Source organism: Giraffa tippelskirchi, chromosome 2 (genome assembly GCF_054371585.1).
Source record: "Giraffa tippelskirchi isolate mGirTip1 chromosome 2, T2T-mGirTip1v1.2.pri, whole genome shotgun sequence".
NCBI classification, from domain to species: Eukaryota; Metazoa; Chordata; class Mammalia; order Artiodactyla; family Giraffidae; genus Giraffa; species Giraffa tippelskirchi.
In genome coordinates this window covers 176230922-176252087 of record NC_137276.1, presented here as the reverse complement: position 1 = coordinate 176252087, position 21166 = coordinate 176230922, and the positions used below count along the sequence as shown (strand labels likewise).

Below are 21166 nucleotides of genomic sequence, written 5' to 3'. Positions count from 1 at the left end.
GTCATACATATATCATCTCTGCCACAGTGTTTACTCCACGATTAGAAATAGTTTCGTCTCTTAAATATGGTCTTCCCTGAGATGTCTTCTGCTTGTCTCGGGAAATTTTCTTTGAAGATTTTGAAGGGGAAGATATTTGCCGATGATTGGCTTTGTCTTGTTTAGAAAGCAGTTTACCTTAGGTTACACGTATGTCCTGACAATACATGTTTAAAATTATAAATGGCACCAGTCTGGCAATGAATACCACTACAGAAATAAACAGCTCATAAGTGTCAGATCATAATTCTCACAATTATCACAGTTTTGTAGTGCTTTTCCATCTTTAGAGCATTAATTAAGTAGGCCTCAGAATAGCTCTAGAAGAAGCATGCCTGCAGTGCAATCACTCAGCATATAAATAAAAGCCAGGGAGTAGATTCTTGTGTTCTGCCTCCAATCATAAAAATAATCATTTTTCCCTCTTTAACCCCCTCATAGGAGAAGGAGTAGAAGCAGGGAATAGAGAGACAAAGGAAAGATAAAAAGGAAAGAGGAATCACATACAGAGATGAGCAGACTTGGATGTCTGAAAGGTTGGTGAATCAACAGAAACCCCTGGTTCTGTCCCAGGAGCCCAGACTGGAGATGCCTCAACCTGAGGAAGGGCAGTGGAATGGAGGAGCTCATGCAAAGGCTGTGAAAGGCCCTGGAGATACAGAAGATGGCCAGCTCTTGATGTGCTAGGCAAATGGCTGCCCACAGTTTACGAGGCCATGGGTAGGGAACAGGGTGGGGGAGAGCTTTTGCATAGTGCTTTCTTGCCTCCCTTGGTTTGGCCCAGGTGGATTGCCACCTGCCTGGCCTTGTCATCATCAGGAGGGAGGAAGTAAGCAGCACCTACCCAGGGATGCTGGCTTGTGGGATGATGTCTGTGGAGGCTGGAGGGAAGCAGGGTAACCACTGTGCCTATTGACCTGCTGACTCTGAGCAGCCCCTGCTTCCCCACTGCCGCCTTCTCAGGGTAGAGGCCAGCAGGTCAGGATGAGAGCAGGAATGGTGGGGAGACTGTGGAGGGAAGGGATAGAAGTAAAATTGGTGGGGGAGACAAAGAACCTGGAGGGGTAATAATGGGTGTGGTCACCTTAGCTTCTCTCTTCTGAGGTTCTCACTACTACCTTAGGTGAATGATACCTCAGAGAATCAGAGCTTATGGAAGAAAGTAACAACAGATTTGCAGAGGGAACTAACATGAGAAACATCAACCTTTATCAGATGTAGCAGAATTAATGAACAGGAAGAATAAGGCATCATAATAAGCAAAGTGAATATCCTGGAAGAGATATGAATAGGAGGGCACTGTTCAAATGAAACAGGTTACAGTTATAATGATGAACCAACTGGACATCCCAGGTTTAAAAAATAATGTTGTTTACATGAAGACCTCAGCAATGGGTTGAACATTAGAGTGAATGATGGATTCGAGAACTGGAGAATAAAGCTGAGGATCTACCTAAAGAGATGTAGAAATTAAAGAGAAAAATTCAGAAACTGGGAGGGCAGACCCAAGTATGACATCAACATAATAGGGGTCTCACAGGAAGAAAACAAATGGAGAGAAAGGAATATCTGTAGAAATAATGCTGAAGAATCAATAACAGCTATTTCCCTGACATCCTGGGGTGTTTTTAAGACTTGTGAAAAGCTACAACCTTAGCTGGACTACCTCCAGTCATATGCAAACAATAACTGTGGTGTATGTATTAGTGTTTTTAGTCGCCCAGTTGTGTCTGATTCTTTAAGACCCCATGGACTGTAACCTGCCAGGCTCCTCTGTCCATGTGATTCTCCAGGCAAGAATACTGGAGTGGGTTGCCATTCCCTTCTCTCAGGGATCTTCCTGACCCAGGGGCTGAACCTGGATCTCTTGCATTGCAGGCAGATTCTTTACCATCTGAGCCACCAGGGAACTAAGTGTCAAATACATGCTTGATTCCAAATATGTCACAGATAAAGTCCTCAAAGAGAGACAAACAAATACATGGAACAATAAGCAAATATGAAACATGAAAATATGGTATAATTGAGCGCTAAATTGGGTAGTACAGTCCATACAGTTCATAAGTTTTATGATATTAAATGATGAAATTAAGGTGAATGAGAGTCTTCAAGACATACTAGACTTGACACCAGTTTTTGTGAAAAAAAAAAAAAAATCACGGAATTTCCCAAAATGTGTTCTATGGAACACTGTTATGTGGAATAGTCTCAGTGCTGCATGTGAAAGGGATTCCATGCGGAGTGGAATTTGGTCATGTTTTAACCGCCCAATATCTGAACCCCATTCCTATATGTTTTGGGGTAAGTCCTCATTTCATGAGTCCTTGCTGGAGACAGAGCTCTTTCCACTAGGAAAGCAGAACAGCAGGCATCTGCTTTCTCAAACACACCTTTCCCACACCCACCAAGCTCAGACCTGGGCGTGTGGCCTCAGTGCTGCCTATCAGATCTGCTTCCCCCAGACTTTGACATGGAGCCAGTGATGCAGGGAGGCAGCTGTTCAGCAGCAACAGAGGCAGCACTGGGCATCCAGGGATGGTCGTGGCAAAGGGGTGGTAGCACTTAAAACCTTCCAAAGGCTTTCTATTGTCGTTAGAGTAAAGCTCCAACTTTCCTATTGTGACTTTAAGACTCTTCAGGACCATCATAGCCTTTCAGGACCTCATACTTCAGCAAACCCGATTTTTCCTTAACCCTTCTGACTTGCATCTTGCCTTCTCTCTCTCTCTCTTTTTCTCTTTCCCTCCTTCCTCTCTTTTCTTCCTTGTGTCTGCTGTACTGTTCCCTCTGTTTGGACATTTCTCTTGCTTTGTCTGCATTTTTCTGGTTAATTTCTATTCATCTTTTAGGAAGATATTTCCCAGAAAGTCTGTGCCATGCACTTCCACAGCAACTTGAATGTTAATGCACTTGCTTGTTGAATTGGCATTCCGTGTGCAAACATGTGATCTCAGTGAGGGCAAAGGCTATGTCCACCCTGCTTAGTAATGTATCTCCATGCCTGGGACAATGCCTGGCACAGGGTGGGGAGTCAAATATTTACTGAATGAACAAAGTCCATCCTAAAGAAGCTAGAATCTAGACCGTGTATTGTTCTATATTCCTAGCCTGCCAATTATTATACCTATCGTCATTGTTTTCTCATGTTTTTATTGGAATTTAAATGTTTAAAATAAAATTTAAATCATAAGCCAAATGAGGAAAGAGTATATAAATGTATTTCTGTCCAGATCATTGCTGGCATAATGACATGGGTGAGACAAGGTCTGTAAAGCATGATTCTTAGGAAAGTGCTCTGAATACAAAATGCTGAGAATCTAAAATAGAGAATAAATAGCTTCCAAGGGGTAAACTGCTCTTTTCGATGAGATGAACGAGCTCCTCCAGGAAAGCTGGAAGCCAAACTGTGAAAGGAAATTAATATCCTACATGAGATGGACTACACAGCTTTCTCCTCTGCCGGGGTAGTTGGGCTCGTAAGTGTATCTCCACACTGGAAAACAGTCAGTCAACAGCTGATTAACTGGTGAACATGCAGGAGTGGCAAAGTACCATCCCAACCCAGAGCCAGGTAGGGCAGCGCTGCCTTCTACTCTGCCTGATACTCGGCAGGTTACAGAACACGGTCACCCATAGTCTAGGGAAATGGATAGTTTGGGTGTGATTGTTCCCATTCTACAGTTGAGGAAACTGAGAATTTAAGTGATTTGTCCAAAGTCACCCAGATAGTAGACGTAATACCAGAAATAAAATCCAGGTCTACGTGTCTTTCCGCATTATAGCAGAGGTTTACAGAAGATGGTTTTCTAAGGCTGCATCAGGCAAAGTGAATTTTAAACAATCACATCAATAACTACAGGAATCACTTTAATGCTTATCTTAAAAAAAAAAAAGTATGATTAAAGCAACTCAGTTCCCTGCAGTAGTTATGAAACTCATGGATGAAATGCTTCACTTACTAGGACTTTCTAGCTTCTAATAAGAAAAGGATTCAGAACTGCAAGGTCACTTTTCTCCAGGGCAGCTCTTTTCACTCAATAGTCACATAGTGGACTCGGCCAGCAGCATGCCTTCATTCAGCATGAAGGCTCTTGGCAGGGGGATACAGGTTGGAGATCAGCTGCTGGTCAGGAAAAGGTGCGGAGTCCTGGAAATTTCACTACTTAAAAAGTCTACAAATCTAATGTTACAGATTGATTTATGCCCTCCTCCCCAAATAATGTTGAACTGCTAACCCCCAGGACCTGTGAATGTGATCTTATTGGGAAGAAGGGTCTTTGCAGATGTAGTTAGATTAAAATGAGGTCATTAAGATGGGCCCTAATTCAATGTGACTGAAATCTTTGTAAAAAAGAGATTTTGGACGCAGACATACACAGAGAGGAGAACAGAATGTGAAACACACACACTGACAGAATACCATGATGACAGAGGCAGGGACTGCAATGATGCAGCTGCAAACCAAGGAACCTCAAGGATTGACCATCACCACCAGAATCAGGAAGAAGCAAGAAAGGTTTCTCCCAGAGTCTCAGAGGGAGAATGGCCTGGCTGACATCTTGATTTCAGATCTACTCTCTGGAACTGTGAGCGAATACATTTTTGTTTTTTTAAGAGCCAGTTTGTGACACTTTCTTAAGGCAGCCCTAGAAAATTCATACACTTAATAACACAGAATTCTAGGCTGGTACATTACTGTCCAGTGCAGTACTGGCTTCATCTTCATTTTTCTTTTCCAGGGAAGAGCAATGCAGAAATGAGCCATGTTAATCAGACCAAAAATAATGTAAGGTTCTCTAGCCGATCAAGAGAGAGAAAGAGACAGAGAGAGAGGGAGAGGGAGGCTATAATCAGTGAAGTTAATATAAGCAGGTCAAGCACTAGTAAGGTCAGACTATAGCAAAATGAGTCAGGAGAGCAATGAGAGGAAGTTTTGGAGACTGTTTGCCACATCCTTGAATAACAAAGAACCTGTATACGGAATTCAATATACAGAGAATACTGGTGGTCCAGTGGTTAGGACCTAGCACTTTGACTGCTGGGGCTGAGGTTCAATCCCTGGTCAAGGAACTAAGATTCCATAAGTCATGCAGCCAAAACAAAGAACAAAGAACCTGTATAAAATGTAAAAGTGACAGTTGTTGCTCAGAAGTGGCAAATACAAATGCTAGTGCACCAGGGCTTCTTGATGATGGTGATAGTGTTGAACTATTTCATACATATAAACAAGAATAGAAAATAATATAACAAACACTTATGTACCCACAACTTTAGGAAGCAAAAAGATGATTAGAATTCTCTACTTACCCTTGCCCATCCTCTTCCTTCATCCCCCAAAGTAACCGTTATAGGGATGTAATTTTTCATAGGTCTCTTGATTTATGCACATCTTATAAGAAAGCAAGGACTGAAAGTTTTCTATACTGTTCTTTCAAGGACATTTATATAGTGAACACCTCAGAAGACAGAGATAGTGTCACCCTCTGGGGCAAAGATCAGGCAGGGTTTCTGCCCATGGTGTGACCAGAATAATAAAGTCCTTGCCTCTCACCCAGAAGTCTGGGTCTTCTATCAGTATTGATGAAACTGTGGCAAATGGGGTAAAGTCTCAGATTCTTCCAAGTTTTTTAAAACAATGGTCTTAAATTTGGTGTTTATTATTTTCATGTATATATATATATATATATATATTTTATTAAAGACAGACAGAAATATAGACAGACAAGTAGATAGATACTATTTTGCTTATTTACAAAGTTTTTGTAAATAGGATCATGCAGTATGTATCCTTCAGCAACTTTCTCTTAATTTATCTCCTTTAGTTCTTCATACTCATCCATATTCTAGTTCATTCACTTCATTCTTGTTGATGACTCCTTGTGTGTATGTAAGAGTTTTCCTTGTGTACAAACTTAGGAGTGGAAATGCTGGAATGTAATGTGAAACCATCTTCAGCTTTAGTACATATTGCCAATTTGCTCTCTGATATGGTTGTACCAAACATTTTCATAAGCAATATGCAAGAGTTCCTATTTTTCTCCATTCTTGGAAATGTGGTATTGTCATACTTTTGTCTTTACCTATCTGATGAATATAAAGTATTCCCATCTTTTTACATGTTCTTTGGTCATTCTTCTCTTCAGTTGATGTTTATATTCTTTACCCATTTTTTCCATTGGGTTATTGTGTTTTTCTATGAGTTTTCAGGATTCTTTATATATTCAAGATACTGATGCTTTGTCTGTTATATATGTACAAATAATATCTCCTATTCTGCGGCTTGCCTCTCCCTTCATTCATGGTGTTTATATAGCTTCTTGATGTCCCAGTCAAAGTCTGTATCCACAGTGGAGTCAGGGATTCAAAATGGTGATGACAGCATGATCTGACCGAGAATTATGTGGAGATTGGACTGCAAGAAGGTTGGATTCTAGACATGATTCTTCTATAGCTGAAATCACATCACCTCTCTGTCTCTGGCTCCGTTCAGTTCAGTTCAGTCACTCAGTCATGTCCAACTCTTTGCGACCCCATGGACTGCAGCATGCCAGGTTTCCGTGTCCATCACCAACTCCCAGAGTTTATTCAAACTCATGTCCATTGAGTCAGTGATGCCATCCAACCATCTCATCCTCTGTCATCCCCTTCTCCTCCCACCTTCAATCTTTTCCAGCATCATGGTCTTTTCCAGTGAGTCAGTTCTTTGCATCAAGTGGCCAAAGTACTGGAGTTTCAGCTTCAACATCAGTCCTTCCAATGAATATTCAGGACTGATCTCCTTTAGGATGGACTGGTTGGATCTCCTTGCTGTCCAATGGACTCTCAAGAGTCTTCTCCAACACTACAGCTCAAAAGCATCAATTCTTTGGCACTCAGCTTTCTTTATAGTCCAAATCTCACATCCATACATGACTATAGGAAAAATCATAGCTTTGACTAGACGTACCTTTGTTGGCAAAGTAATGTCTCTGCTTTTTAATATGCTGTCTAGGTTGGTCATAACTTTTCTTCCAAGGAGCAAGCGTCTTTTAATTTAATGACTGCAGTCACCATCTGCAGTGATTTTGAAGCCCCCCAAAAATAAAGTCTCTGGCTCCTCTTCTGTAAATGGAACCCTTGGACTAGATGATCTCCCTGAGTATCATCTAGATGTTCTCACCTTCCCAGGTGTAAGTTTCTCTAACACTATAAGTCCAGGTTATGTGCACCAGCCAGGCAATAGCAGGACCTATGTGAACAGTCTCCACTTCACTATAACTTGGTAAGTGACTGACTAGCTTCTGTATTTTTCACTCTAACTCCTCCACATGGGCAGCCACTTTGTCCTCTGGGTGCTCACAGCACCGCTCATGTTGCTACTATAACACCATCACATTATGCTTTTGATAATAACACCATCTGCCTCTGTGACTAGATCATGAGCTACACAAGGACAGGGTTGCCTCTAGTATATCCTTAGTACCTCCCATAGCTCCTGATTTAGGGAATGTCTGATGAATGATGGAGGGAGCATGGGCAGGTAGGAAGAAAGGATGGAAACAGATAAGGCAGGGAGAGAGGGAGGAAGGAATAAAGGAGGGACAGAAGGACAAAGAACCTAAACATCCCCGAGATATACACCCAATGAACATAAGTTTTTAAAACAGTTTACCAAATTATTTGTATTTGTTTGTAAAAAATTTGTTCCGTGATGTTTGTAACATGAGGAAGAGGAACCATTAGTGAATACTGTTGTAACTACTTTACATGTAGATCAGTTTTTCAAGATCGCATCATAAAACAATGGTATGACTAATAATTGTGTGTGTGCTCAGTAGTGTCCAACTCTTTGCAACTCCATGAACTGTAGCCCACCAGATTCCTCTGTCCATGGGATTTCCCAAGCAAGAATACTGGAGTGGATTGCCATTTCCTCCTCCTGGGGATCTTCCCAACCCAGGGATCAAACCTGCATCTCCTGCATTGGCAGGTGGATTCTTTACCACTGCAACACCTGGGAAGCCCTTAATAATGGAAACCAGTAATTTCTGATTTTTAATCTCATGTTCCAATAAAGTCTCATTATTTTAGCAAAACCAAACTAGATCTTGAATTAAACTCATTTTTAGCCTCTTTCTGCAACAGAGCTGCATTATTTACAATTTTGAACTTTTCTCTACTGACATGTTCTAAAAGATTAAAAAGGGACTCTCTAAGCTTTAAGACCTTTCATAATTGTAATCTATATATCAGAGATGGGAATACTTAAATACTTCTTCTCTCATAGTTATAATGCAATTCCCTACTTGTAGTAAACATAGTTAACAAGTTATATATATAAAAGTGCTTTTGTTGTCATGACAACAGGAAGCAGCAACAGGAGAAATCTTGGCTCTTAAGAGTGGTCTGTTACAAGGTATCAGAGTCCATTATGCATTCAATACCTTCATTTAGTTTTGCCTTTACATGGCTTGCTTCATTGCTGCAAAGGTAATCTAACTTTCTCAGTTGAATATTGGCCTCTGGAAAAGCAAAACAACATCTGAACAGGACTTTTTATCCTTTCCTGGGGGATGAGGGGTACATTATCTGCTCATCTTGAAAAACTGCCCAGTGTTTTCTACCTCTTACTCTAATATATTTTTTGCAATTTATTATGCCAGTATCGGGAGAAGGCAATGGCATCCCACTCCAGTACTCTTGCCTGGAAAATCCCACTGACAGAGGAGCCTGGTAGGCTACAGTCCATGGGTTGCTAAGAGTCGGATACGACTGAGCGACTTCACTTTCACTTTTCCCTTTCAAGCACTGGAAAAGTAAATGGCAACCCACTCCAGTATTCTTGCCTGGAGAATCCCAGGGACGGTGGAGCCTGGTGAGCTGCTGTCTATGGGGTCGCACAGAGTCGGACACGACTGAAGCGACTTAGCAGCAGCAGCAGCAGCATGCCAGTATCTCTGAGGTTTTGTTTTGTTAATTTTTAATTGAAGGATAATTACAGTGTTGTGTGTCTATTGAATATAAGCAAAGTGGCTCAGTTGTGTCCGACTCTTTGCAACCCCATGGACTGTAGCCTACCAGGCTCCTCTGTCCATGGAATTTTCCAGGCAAGAATACTGGAGTGGGCTGCCATTTCCTTCTCCAGGATATCTTCCCAACCCAGGGATCAAACCCAGGTCTCCCGCATTGCAGGCAGACGCTTTACCGTCTGAGCCACCGGGGAAGTCTAAACAGGTGGAAGTGAAAGTCACTCAGTCATGTCCGACTCTTTGCAACCCCATGGACTACACAGTCCAGGGAATTCTCTAGGCCAGAGTACTGGAATGGGTAGTCTATCCCTTCTCCAGGGGACCTTCCCAACCTAGGGATTGATCCAGGGTCTCCTGCATTGCAGGCAGATTCTTTACCAACTGAGCTATCCGGGAAGCCAACACAGTGGCTTTTTAAAAAAATAATTTATTTATTTTAATTGGAGGCTAATTACTTTACAATATTGTGGTGGTTTTTGCCATACATTGACATGAATCAGCCACAGGTGTACATGTGTTCCCCGTCCCAAACCCCCTCCCACCTCCCTCCCTATCCCATCCCTCTGGGTTGTCCCAGTGTACCAACTTTGAGTGCCCTGTTTCATGCATCAAACTTGGACTGGTCATCTATTTCACATATGGTAATATGCATGTTTCAATGCTATTCTCTCAAATCGTCCCATCCTTGCCTTCTCCACGGAGTCCAAAAGTCTGTTCTTTATATCTGTGTCTCTTCTGAGGTTTTTAAAATCATAATTAGTAAGAACATTATTCAAAAATAAAAAGGTAAGTGAATTATGAGAGCCAGACTAGGAATAAAAGAGTGTGGAGATAAAGAGTGGGTTAGAGTAACCATGGCAGTAATACATCTGCTCTGCTCCTCTCCAAGCAGACCTCTTTCCAGCTGGCCCCACCAGACACACTAGCTTCCAGACATGCTAGTGACATTGGTGATCTCATGGTTGCGCACGTTGTAAAAGTGTGGTAGTGAAAGCCACTCAGTTGTGTCTGACTCTTTGCAACCCCATGGACTATACAGTCCATGGAATTCTCCAGGCCAGAATACTGGAGTGGGTAGCTTTTCCCTTCTCCAGCGGATCTTCCCAACCCAGGGATCAAACCTAGGTCTCCCGCATTGAGGGCAGATTCTTTACCAACTGAGCCATCAGGGAAACCCACAAGGGCAACTGGCAAGGTGTTGACAAATGGGGCCATCCACTAGATGGTTCCTTTGGAACAGTACTTCCCAAAGTGGGCTCCAATTCATGTGCATTAGAATCTCCCTACATTCTGTTAAAAACGCGTTCTTTTTAAGTTCTGTTCCTGATCTGCTGAATCAGAAATGTTGGGGGTTAGGTTTGAGAGATTTGAATGCTAAAAAGCACACTAAAATTTGGGAACTACTGCCTTAGAGTGACGTTTGGAAAAAAAAAAGGAGGGAAATCTCTCTGGCATTAAGTACATAAGAAGGAAGAAGGAGTTGAATGAAAAGGGAAGTCTAATGAAAAGGGAAGCAGACAAGCTAAAGATAAATCTGGCTTGTTCACAGCTTTCCTTAGGCTTTTACCTTGGTTCTGACTACTGTAGATTTAAGCCAGACGAAAGTGTGCTCTAAACATGTGTGCTGTGGGTAATGCTGGTGTTGGTTTTTGAACCTCAAAAATGAGCCTGCTTCTAAGCAAACTCCTTGTGCCAGCACCAGAGATGCCAAAGATGGTGTTTTCAGCTTCCCAGAAGAGTCAGGCAGGTAAACTAAATTAACTGTTAGAATATTGGGAGGTCCACATCCACAATGAGATACCACTTCATACCCATTAAGATAAGTATTATCTAGAAGACAGACAGTAGTTAGTGTTGACAAGGATGTGGAGAAATTTGAAACTTTTACATTGCTGATCATGTAAATTGCTAGAATGTATAATCCTGCACCTCCTTGGAAAACAGTTTGGCAGTTCCTCAAAAAGTTAAACATAGGAGGACTTCCATGATGGTCCAGTGGTTAAGAATCCTCTTGCCAATGCAGGGGACATGGGTTCGATTCCTGGTCCTGGAGGATCCTGTATGCTGTGGGGCAACTAAGCTTGAGTGTGACAACTACTGAAGCCTGCATGCCCTAGAGCTGGTGATCCACAACAAGAGAAGCCATTGAAGTGAGAAGCCCACGCACCACAACCAGAGAGTATCCCTGGCTCGAGGCAACTAGAGAAAGAAAGCCCACACGCAGCAATGAAGACCCAGTACAGTCAAAAATTAAAAACAAAAAAAGTAAAACGTTTTAAGAGTTACCACGTCACCCAGAAATTATACTACTAGGGATACACTCAAAAGAACTGAAAACATTTGTTTACACAAGAACTTCTTTACAGATGTTCACAGCCAAAAAGTAGAAACAACCAAAATTTCCATCAACTGAAGAATAAACAAATGTGCTTTATTCGTGCCATTGGAATATTACTGAGCAATAAACAGAAATGAAGTATTGACACATACTGTAACATGGAAGAACCTTGAAAACGTTATGCTAACTGGAATGAGCCACACACAAGAAAGCCTATATATTATTTCATAATATATGGAATAGGAAATCACCTACATGAAATAGGCAAATCCACAGAGACAGAAATTAAATTGCTGGTTACCAGGCATTGTGGGAAGGAGAGAATGAAGAGTGGCTGCTAATGGGTACAGGGCTTCTTTAGTGGGGCAATAAAGTATTCTGGAGTTAGGTAGTGGTCATAGTTTCCTAGCTCCGTGAATACGGTAAAACTACTGAATTCTATACGTTTAAGAGTAATTTGTGTGGTGTTATGTGATGGCAACTATGAAATTAAAAGATGATTACTCCTTGGAAGAAAAGTTATGACCAACTTAGCGTATTAAAAAGCAGAGACATTACTTTGCCACCAAAGTCCGTCTAGTCCAGGCTATGGTTTTTCCAGTGGTCATGTATGGATGTGAGAGTTGGACTATAAAGAAAGCTGAGTGCAGAAGAATTGATGCTTTTGAACTGTGGTGTTGGAGAAGACTCTTGAGAGTCCCTTGAACTGCAAGGAGATCCAACCAGTCCATCCTAAAGGAGATCAGTCCTGGGTGTTCATTGGAAGGACTGATGTTGAAGCTGAAACTCCTATACTTTGGCCACTTGATGTGAAGAACTGACTCATTTGAAAAGACCCTGATGCTGGAAAGATTGAGGGCAGGAGGAGAAGAGGACAACAGAGGATAAGATGGCTGGATGGCATCATCAACTCGACAGACATGGGTTTGGGTGGACTCCGGGAGTTGGTGATGGACAGGGAGGCCTGGCGTGCTGCGGTTCATGGGGTCGCAAAGAGTCAGACACGACTGAGTGACTGAACTGAACTGATCTATATCTCAGTTTTAAAAAGTGATGGGAGAAATGGCCAAGAAAGGAGTCAATTTGACTACATAAAAAAGAAATGGTTTGGGGTTGTCTATAGGAAAAGCTAACTTCTGTTTTCTTCTATTCACCCACTACTTCTGACATCAGATGTGTGGATCTTACACACATCAAACAATATGGTGACACCAGCTGTGTGTCCTGTGATTCAGTTCGGTTCCGACAGGATTTACCTAGTGTCTGCATCAGATCCCATAGGTTAAGGGCTCAGTCCCACAAGACTGCCCACCTCCCACTTCAGATGCCGATCACAAGTCTAGGTTGTTACCCATGCTCTGACCAACCAGCTGTTAATCAGAGATTGCTGTGACACCCCTCCCCCACCAGCTTTGATTAATTTGCTAAGCAGCTCACAGAAGAAAAAAATTTATTTACTAGATTACTTGTTTATTATAAAAAGATGTAACTTAGGATCCCCTGGAGTAGGAAATGGCAACCCACTCCAGAATTCTTGCCTAGAGAATCCCAAGGGCAGAGGAGCCTGGCAGGCTCCAGTCCACAGGGTCACAAAGAGTCAGACACAACTGAGCAACTAACACTTTCACTTTTAACTCAAGATGAGCAATATGGAAGAGGTGCATAGGGTAAAGTCCAGAAGTGGACACAGAAGCTTCTGTCCCCATGACGTTGGGGTGCTCCACCTTCCTGGTATTGGATGCATTCACCAACCTGGAAATTCTCCACACCTGTATTGTAGGAATTTTTATGGAGGCTTCATCCATGCTGCTGAATTGCTTCAGTTGTGTCCGACTCTGTGCGACCCCATAGATGGCAGCCCACCAGGCTCCGCCATCCCTGGGATTCTCCAGGCAAGAATACTGGAGTGGGTTGCCATTTCCTTCTCCAGTGCATGAAAGGGAAAAGTGAAAGTGAAGTTGCTCAGTCGTGTCCAATTCTTAGTGACCCCCATGGACTGTAGCCTACCAGGTTCCTCCATCCATGGGATTTTCCAAGCAAGAGTACTAGTGTGGGGTGCCATTCATTGCCTTCTCCGTCATCCATAAGAATGACCAATTATTAACTCAATCTCCAGCCCCCTCCACTTCCTGGATGATGGAGGCAGAGCTGAAAGTTCCAAGCTTCTAATCATGGCTAGGTCTTTTGGGTAACCAGCTCCCATTCTGAAGTTATCCAGGAGCCCACCTAGAATCTCTTCATTAGAACAAAAGAAACTCCTATCACCCAAGAAATTCCAAGGGATTTAGGAGCTCTGTCAGGAGCCAGGAATAAGACCAAATATTAGAACAAAAGATGCTTCTAGTGCTCTTATCACTTAGGAAATTACAAGGGTTTTAGGAACTCTGTTTCAGGAACTGGGGGCAAAGGCCACATTTTTTCTATTATTTTACAGTGGTATTAACATGCTGTATAGAGGTAATCAGAGGCCACACAGTCCCCTCCAAGAGAGGACATCCATTTATTAGATGGGATAGGGAAATATCAGGGAAGACTTGTCCAAAAAGGACATTAGGGATGAGAATGAAATTAAAAGACCAGATATCGGAGACACAGCCCTTTTGAGAAACAGCAAGGAATTAGGCACGTGGGGGACTACCAGACAAATAAACTAGAGAACAAGACAGTGATTAAGAAGAGCCCTGAGTGACTCAAACCAGTGGAGAAAAGATGAACTTGTTAATAGGTGGTGTTGGGACAACTGGAGAGCCATGTTGAAAAAAAAAAAATTAAAATTAAAGTCATTCTTCATACCATATACTAGTGTTGATCACAAAGGGATAGAGATTTAAGTATTAATAATATGATATCATAAAAGACTAGAAGAAAATACAGGCTTTAGCAACCTGGAGTGGTGAAAACTTTCTGGACTCTAATTCAAAATCCAATGAAAAGATTGAGAGATGTAGTTACATGAATCTAATCAAGCCCCTAGCTCTAACTGTCAGTCTATAAAAAATACAAGGGATAAAGGAACTTGTTTAATGACACCAAAAGGTGCAACCAACAAAATCTAGAATATGAGTGTGTCAGATTTGTACTGCTCTGTGAGCAGCTTTCTTCAACAAATAAATGCCAAAAGAGTGTTGCCGTGGGGAGGGTTGCCTTTAGATTAAAAGAGATTCAAAATACTTACCAACTAAATGAAATATATGGATCTTGTATGTACTCAAAATTTTTTTAATACTGAAAAACACAATTTTTAAATAAATCAAGAAATTCAAACACTGTGTTCTTCTTCTGAAGTTGCTCAGTTGTGTCTGACTTTTTGCAACCCTATGGACTTTACAGTCCATGGAATTCTCCAGGCCAGAATACTGGAGTGGGTAGCCTTTCCCTTCTCCAGGGGATCTTCCCAACCCAGGGATTGAACCCTGCTCTCCTGCATTGCAGGCAGATTCTTTACCAGCAGAGCCACAAGGGAAGCCCAAGAATACTGGAGTAGGTAGCCTATCCCTTCTCCAGCGGATCTTCGAGACCCAGGAATTGAACCAGGGTCTCCTGCTTTGCCGGCGGATTCTTTATCAACTGAGCTATTAGGGAATCCCTGTGTTGGTATTGGATAATTTTTTAAATTGTCATTAATTTTATTAAGTATGATAATGGTAATATGTTATATTTTAAAAAGGAGGCCTTATCTCTTAGAGATATGGATTGAAATATTTACAGATGAAATGGTATTATCTTTGGTATTTAAAATAATCAAAAAAAGATGTGTGTGGGAAATGGAGTTCCATTCAGTCGTTCAGTCATGTCTGACTCTTTGTGACCCCATGGACTACAGCACACCAGGCTTCTCTGTACATTACCAACTCCCGGAGCTTACTCAAACTCATATCCATTGAGTCAGTGATGCCATCCAACCATCTCATCCTCTGTCATCCCTTCTCCTCCTGCCTTCAATCTTTCCCAGCATCAGGGTCTTTTCAAGTGAGTCAGTTCTTCGCATCAGGTGGCCAAAGTATTGGAGTTTCAGCTTCAGCATCAATCCTTCCAATGAATATTCAGGACTGATTTCCTTTAGGATTGACTGGTTGGATCTCCTTGCAGTCCAAGGGACTCTCAAGAGTCCTCTCCAACACCACAGTTCAAAAGCATCAATTCTTCGGCACTCAGCTTTCTTTATAGTCCAACTCTCACATCCATACATGACCACTGGAAAAACCATAGCTTTGACCAGACAGACCTTTGTTGATAAAATAATGTCTCTGCTTTTTAATATGCTGTCTAGTTTGGTCACAACTTTTCTTCCGAGGAGCAAGTGTCTTTTAATTTCATGGCTGCAGTCACCATCTGCAGTGATTTTGGAGCCCCCCAAAATAAAATTTCACTGTTTCCACTGCTTCCTCATCTATTTGCCATGAAGTGATGGGACCAGATGCCATGATCTTGGTTTTCTGAATATTGAGTTTTAAGCCAACTTTTTCACTCTCCTCTTTCATCAAGAGGCTCTTTAGTTCTTCTTCATTTTCTGCCATATGGGTGGTGTCATCTGCATATCTGAGGTTATTGATATTTCTCCCAGCAATCTTGATTCCAGCTTGTGCTTCATCCAGCGAGGCATTTCACATGATGTACTCTACATATAAGTTAAATAAGCAGGGTGACAATGTACAGCCTTGATGTATTCCTTTACTGATTTGGAACCAGTCTGTTGCTCCATGTCCAGTTCTAACTGTTGCTTCTTGACCTGCATACAGATTTCTCAGGCAGGTCAGGTGGTCTGATATTCCCATCTCTTTCAGAATTTTCCACAGTTTGTTGTGATCCACACAGCATTTTCTAAAAACAGCTTGAACATCTGAAAGTTCACAGTCCATGTATTGCTGAAGCCTGGCTTAGAGAATTTTGAGCATTACTTTGCTAGCATGTGAGATGAGTGCAATTGTGTGGTAGTTTGAACATTCTTTGGCATTGCCTTTCTTTGGGATTGGAATGAAAAGGTGTAAATAAAATAAAATGGGACATTTTTAAAAATAATTATTAAAGCTGGATAAGAGTCAGACACAACTGAGTGACGGAACAGCAACAACAAAAGCTGGGTGATAAGTACATGAGTATTCATTATTTTGTTCTATCTTTTCATAAAAATACTATTCTCATTCCTTTGGAAGTAAATCTGAAAATTCTCAGATCCACTAAAGGCCTTGTAAGCAAGGATAATGCCAAGCTGAAATTGACATCTGAGGGGGTATAGCCCTGGGGATAAGAAGGCTAGATAAGGCACCAACAATGAGGGTCAAGGACTGGACCAGGAGGGTGTCATGGATGGGGGAGGGGAGGATCTGGGTATGGACACTATGAAGTTGGTAGAAGTGGTAGAACTTGATGACTTACTGATGGAGAATGCTACAGAAGTAGGAATCAGGGATGACTCAGGCTCAGAATGGCTGTGTCGTTCATTCAACAAGCAAGGAAATTCAGAACTTCCCTGACGGTCCAGTGGTTAAGACTCAGCACATCCACTGCAGGGAGCATGAGTTTGATTTCCGATCAGGGAATTCCGCATGCTGCAATGCAGCAACCCCCTCAATCCTCAAAAAAAATAGCAAGGAAATTCAGAAGATATTCAAGTTAGCAGTGAAGGAAGTGACAGGTTCCACTTCAGACAGTTTGTCTTTGTGCCTGTGGAACATCCAGAGCTTAGGAAAGAAGTCTGCATTAGAGACATGGTGTTGGCAATGATCAGCTGCAGCATAATTTCCATGGAAACATGTAGGATGTGGGCACAAGAAAACACTCCCTTTGTGAGCAAGCTTTCTTACCTAATTAATAAATTAATCTTGGACTGTTAACATTAAAAAGCAAAACTGGCTTCATCAAAGATGATATATGAGACCCAAATAGTAATAATCTATGATACCCATGATACTCTTGTCTCTCAATTTCCATTTTGAACAAGTCATAGATCTTCAGGGTTTCACTGCAAGGCTTCCTTGTTTCATTTATTTCCCCTACTTTTCAAGAGAACACTAAGGCTTAAATGGGCTTCACTGGTGGCTCAGATGGTAAAGCATTTTCCTGCAATGCGTGAGACCTGGGTTCAATCCCTGGGTCGGGAAGATCCCCTGGAGAAGGAAATGGCAACCCACTCCAGTACTCTTGCCTGGAGAATTCCATGGACGGAGGAGCCTGGCAGCAAAGAGTTGGACACAACTGAGAGAATTCACTTTCACTTTCAAGGCTTAAATACATTAAGGAGAAAACATCTCATATGAAAGATCAACTTTTTCTTACTTTGCCTTTTTTCTGTTGTCTATAGTATTAATATTATAAAAAGTGAAAACATTAGAACCATCTAGATTCAGGGGCATCGTTCAATTTCCTATCTTTTAAACAACCATGATAGTTGTTTAAAACTATCCTTCTGTTTGTGTTAGTCGCTCAGTCATGTCTGACTCTTTGCGATCCCATGGACTATAGCCCTCCAGGCTCCTCTGTCCATGGGATTTCCCAGGCAAGAATACTATATTGGGTTGCCATTTCCTTCTCCAGGAAATCTTCCCTATCCAGGGATCGAACCCAGGTCTTCTGCATTGCAGGCAGATTCTTTTACCGTCTGAACCACCAGGGAACAAAGGAGCTGCTGGTTTACAAAAGCATTTAGGGATTGATTACATCTTGGATAAGGACAAAGAGAAGACTCTTCAGCCCCTATCATATCTGTGGCTAGGGGAACATCAGTCCATCTGCTAGGCTTTAACAAAACATGGCAATCACTTTTTGGTTGAAAGCACAGAATGATTTTGCAAACCAAAATTAAAGCTTGTAAGCAGTTGAGGCACTTGTAGTTCTTTTTTTTCTTTTTAAAGGTATTTGTACATTTACCATTTATATTCAGATAAGAAGAGAAGCACACCGACATCTTTCTTTTTCTGTTCTGGGGTTATTCTCCTAATCTTGTGTTGACTGCCCAATTCAAACTCCTCAGCCTGCCCTTCGACACCTCCATAATTTGGCTTCACCCAAAATGACTTAAATCAGAATTTTGAGGGTTGGACCCAGGCATCAGTTTGTTTTCTAATCTCCCCTGGTGATTGTGCAGCAGTGTTGAAACTGACTGTGGTTACAATATGAATGAGGAGAAGACAACTGGGACATTTGGACTATCTATGAAAGTGCAAAATGAAAGTGTTAGTCGCTCAGTCATGTCCGACTCTTTGTGACCCCGTGGACTGTAGCCCGCCAGGCTCCTCTGTCCATGGGATTCTCCAGACAAGGATACTGGAGTGGGTTATGGTTAGCAGCAGAGGTAAGAACTGAAGTTTTTCAGAGCTTCAGATGGCAGCTCTGATGTGCGTGTCTGTGTGTGTGTGATCTGTGTTTCCTCCGTCTCGGCCCTGCTCGTAGGTGACTGCCGTGCGGGTGTACGTGAACAGCTCCTCCGAAAACCTCGACTACCCGGTTCTGGTTGTGGTTCGCCAGCAGAAAGAGGTGCTGTCCTGGCAGGTTCCTCTGCTCTTCCAAGGACTGTAAGTGGATCTTTCCCTGACAGCTTCATTACATTTGTTTTCCTTCAACATCCTAGACTTTAACTGCTCTTTTCCCTAGAGAAATCAGATGTTCGAAACATTGACATAGTATGCATGCTAAGTGCAAACAGTTGACATTGTACATGCCCTGACTGGTTCAGCTCTGTCCAGCTTCTCTCCTCTTTGATAATCTCTGATAAGAACCTAGAATTGTAGCACCTGAAGAATGTCTTGGTTGGTTAGTGGGTCATCCACAGAGGACAGGGCTAGGCCTTGCAGTCACCTTAAGTGAATGACACCTCCCGTTCTTCACAATGTTCACCGAGTGTGTTTTCTTTATCCCATAATATTTATTGAGCACTACTAAATGATAGATGCTGGGGATACAGTGGTGGAAAACAACAATGAAGTCTCTTCCTCATGGAGTTTATATTTTTGCAGGGGAAACTATATAGGGTGCTAGAGCACCAGCAAGAACAAACCAGAAAGCATGCAGACATGGGCACAGAGTACAGTGTGAAATCATTTTGGAGGCTGAGAATGTGAGGACTGAAATGCTGACTCTGATGCCTTGACTTGGACTCTGGGGCTTTCTTTATATTCGTTTAGCAAAGGCTTAAAGAGTGGCAAAATGGAATCAGGTTGTTTTATCAGAAGAGTTTCCCTTCTAAAATCTGATTAATTTTCTGATTGAATTAGGAGGGTGATGTGGTGATGCAGACACAACCTAAGTGAACTGGTTGGCACTCAGCAGTCCCCATATCTGTGTTACAAGGTCACACAATTCTGTGCCAAGTACATTAGCTGTAAAAATCACAGTCAGTAGGTCCAGTATGAAATTTTAAATATAAGGGCCTGGAGAGAAACTCAGAGAGAACTGAAAGGGAACGTTTCTTTCCCTCCTTGCTCACTGAGTGTCCTTTTCCTTCTCCCTGGTTTTCCCTCCCCTGGCTGCTGCAGATACCAGAGGAGCTACAACTACCAGGAAGTGAGCCGTACCCTTTGCCCCTCAGAAGCAACCAATGAAACAGGACCTCTGGAGCAACTGATATTTGTAGATGTCGCATCCATGGCGCCCCTGGGTGCCCAGTACAAACTGCTGGTTACCAAGCTCAAGCACTTCCAGCTGCAGTAAGCAGGGCTGCTTGTGGCCTTTCTCTGTTTGCCTGTCTGCTCTTCCTGTGCTGTGCGTGCTTGGTCCTGCTTCCTCCCTCCCAGATCAGCACTCCAGAAGGAAGTCATCTACTTGGCATGTTGTCTGTGCACCTTCTGAACTCCCCTGCTCACAGCCGGGCAGCAGGGCCTTAATCTGTGCAACAGGGAGGCAGAAGGGGACTGGAGCAGAGGGGAGAGTGGTAGACCTGACAGGCGTATCCTTTCCTGTCTGTCATCCAAGCTAGAGTGATGTCCAAGCGCTAGTGATGGGTACTTCTGTGTTCCTCACCAGTGCCACTTCCCTGAAGGCAGTTTTAGTTTTGTTTTAAGGAAGATCTTAAGCTGTTTTTCTCATCCTTATTACTATTCCAGTTTTCTCTTTCTGGTTAGGAATGTATACAGACTGAAAATAATATTTTATGTGGCTTTGTCCTTTGTGTAAAAAAACTTAATGACGGCTTCCTCCTTCTCCTTGCACTACTGTCCTTTGAAACCAAATCAGTCAGGATACATCATCTCAAATTGTTTACATTAGACATGGAGTATAACAAATTCAGTGGAGGGCATTGCCTCCAAAGGATCTGTTCCCTCTCAGAGATTACTCATGTAAAATACTGCATAAATCTGTGTGAAAAGGTAAACAGAAAGGCTAAGGTTATTCCTTAATAAGGTCAAAAACTTCAGGGAGTTTCCTGTCCCTTCCTACTCTAAGCTCAAGGCTTCTCAAGGGTTCAAACCATTTCCTCCCTTCTCAGTGTTCTAAGGAAACTTTTTAAAATATATCATTAAATTGGTTATATTAAAATTTTCATTTGTACTCATCAAAAGGTATCATTAAGAGAACAGAAAGACAAGCCATAGACTGGAGAATATGTTTCCAACACACATAAGAAAGGACTCATATACAGAATACATAAAGAACCTCTACAAATCAATAAGAAAACACTGGCAAGATTTTGGTTGCCATCTCCAGTATCACCCACCCTTCTGTGGCTCTGGCTTCTTCTGGTTGAGGATCTTAGAGCCTACAAGTCTGAGCACTGCTCAGGTTCAGACTCCTTTTCAGTGGAGTGAATAGATTTTCTGAGGCAAAAATGAGGAGATCTCAGGGCCAG

General features: G+C 42.2%; 1 protein-coding gene across 10 annotated transcripts in view; it reads left to right on the top strand.

Moving 5' to 3' along the window:
* Positions 1–21166, top strand: part of SIDT1 (SID1 transmembrane family member 1) — a 98254-nt gene that overhangs the window by 14120 nt on the left and 62968 nt on the right. For all 10 annotated transcript variants that reach the window (XM_081572116.1, XM_081572120.1, XM_081572119.1 and 7 more), the window contains 2 exons: positions 18775–18896; positions 19857–20027. In XM_081572116.1, coding sequence (XP_081428242.1) covers positions 18775–18896; positions 19857–20027 — 293 coding nt within the window. The remainder of the gene's footprint in view (positions 1–18774; positions 18897–19856; positions 20028–21166) is intronic.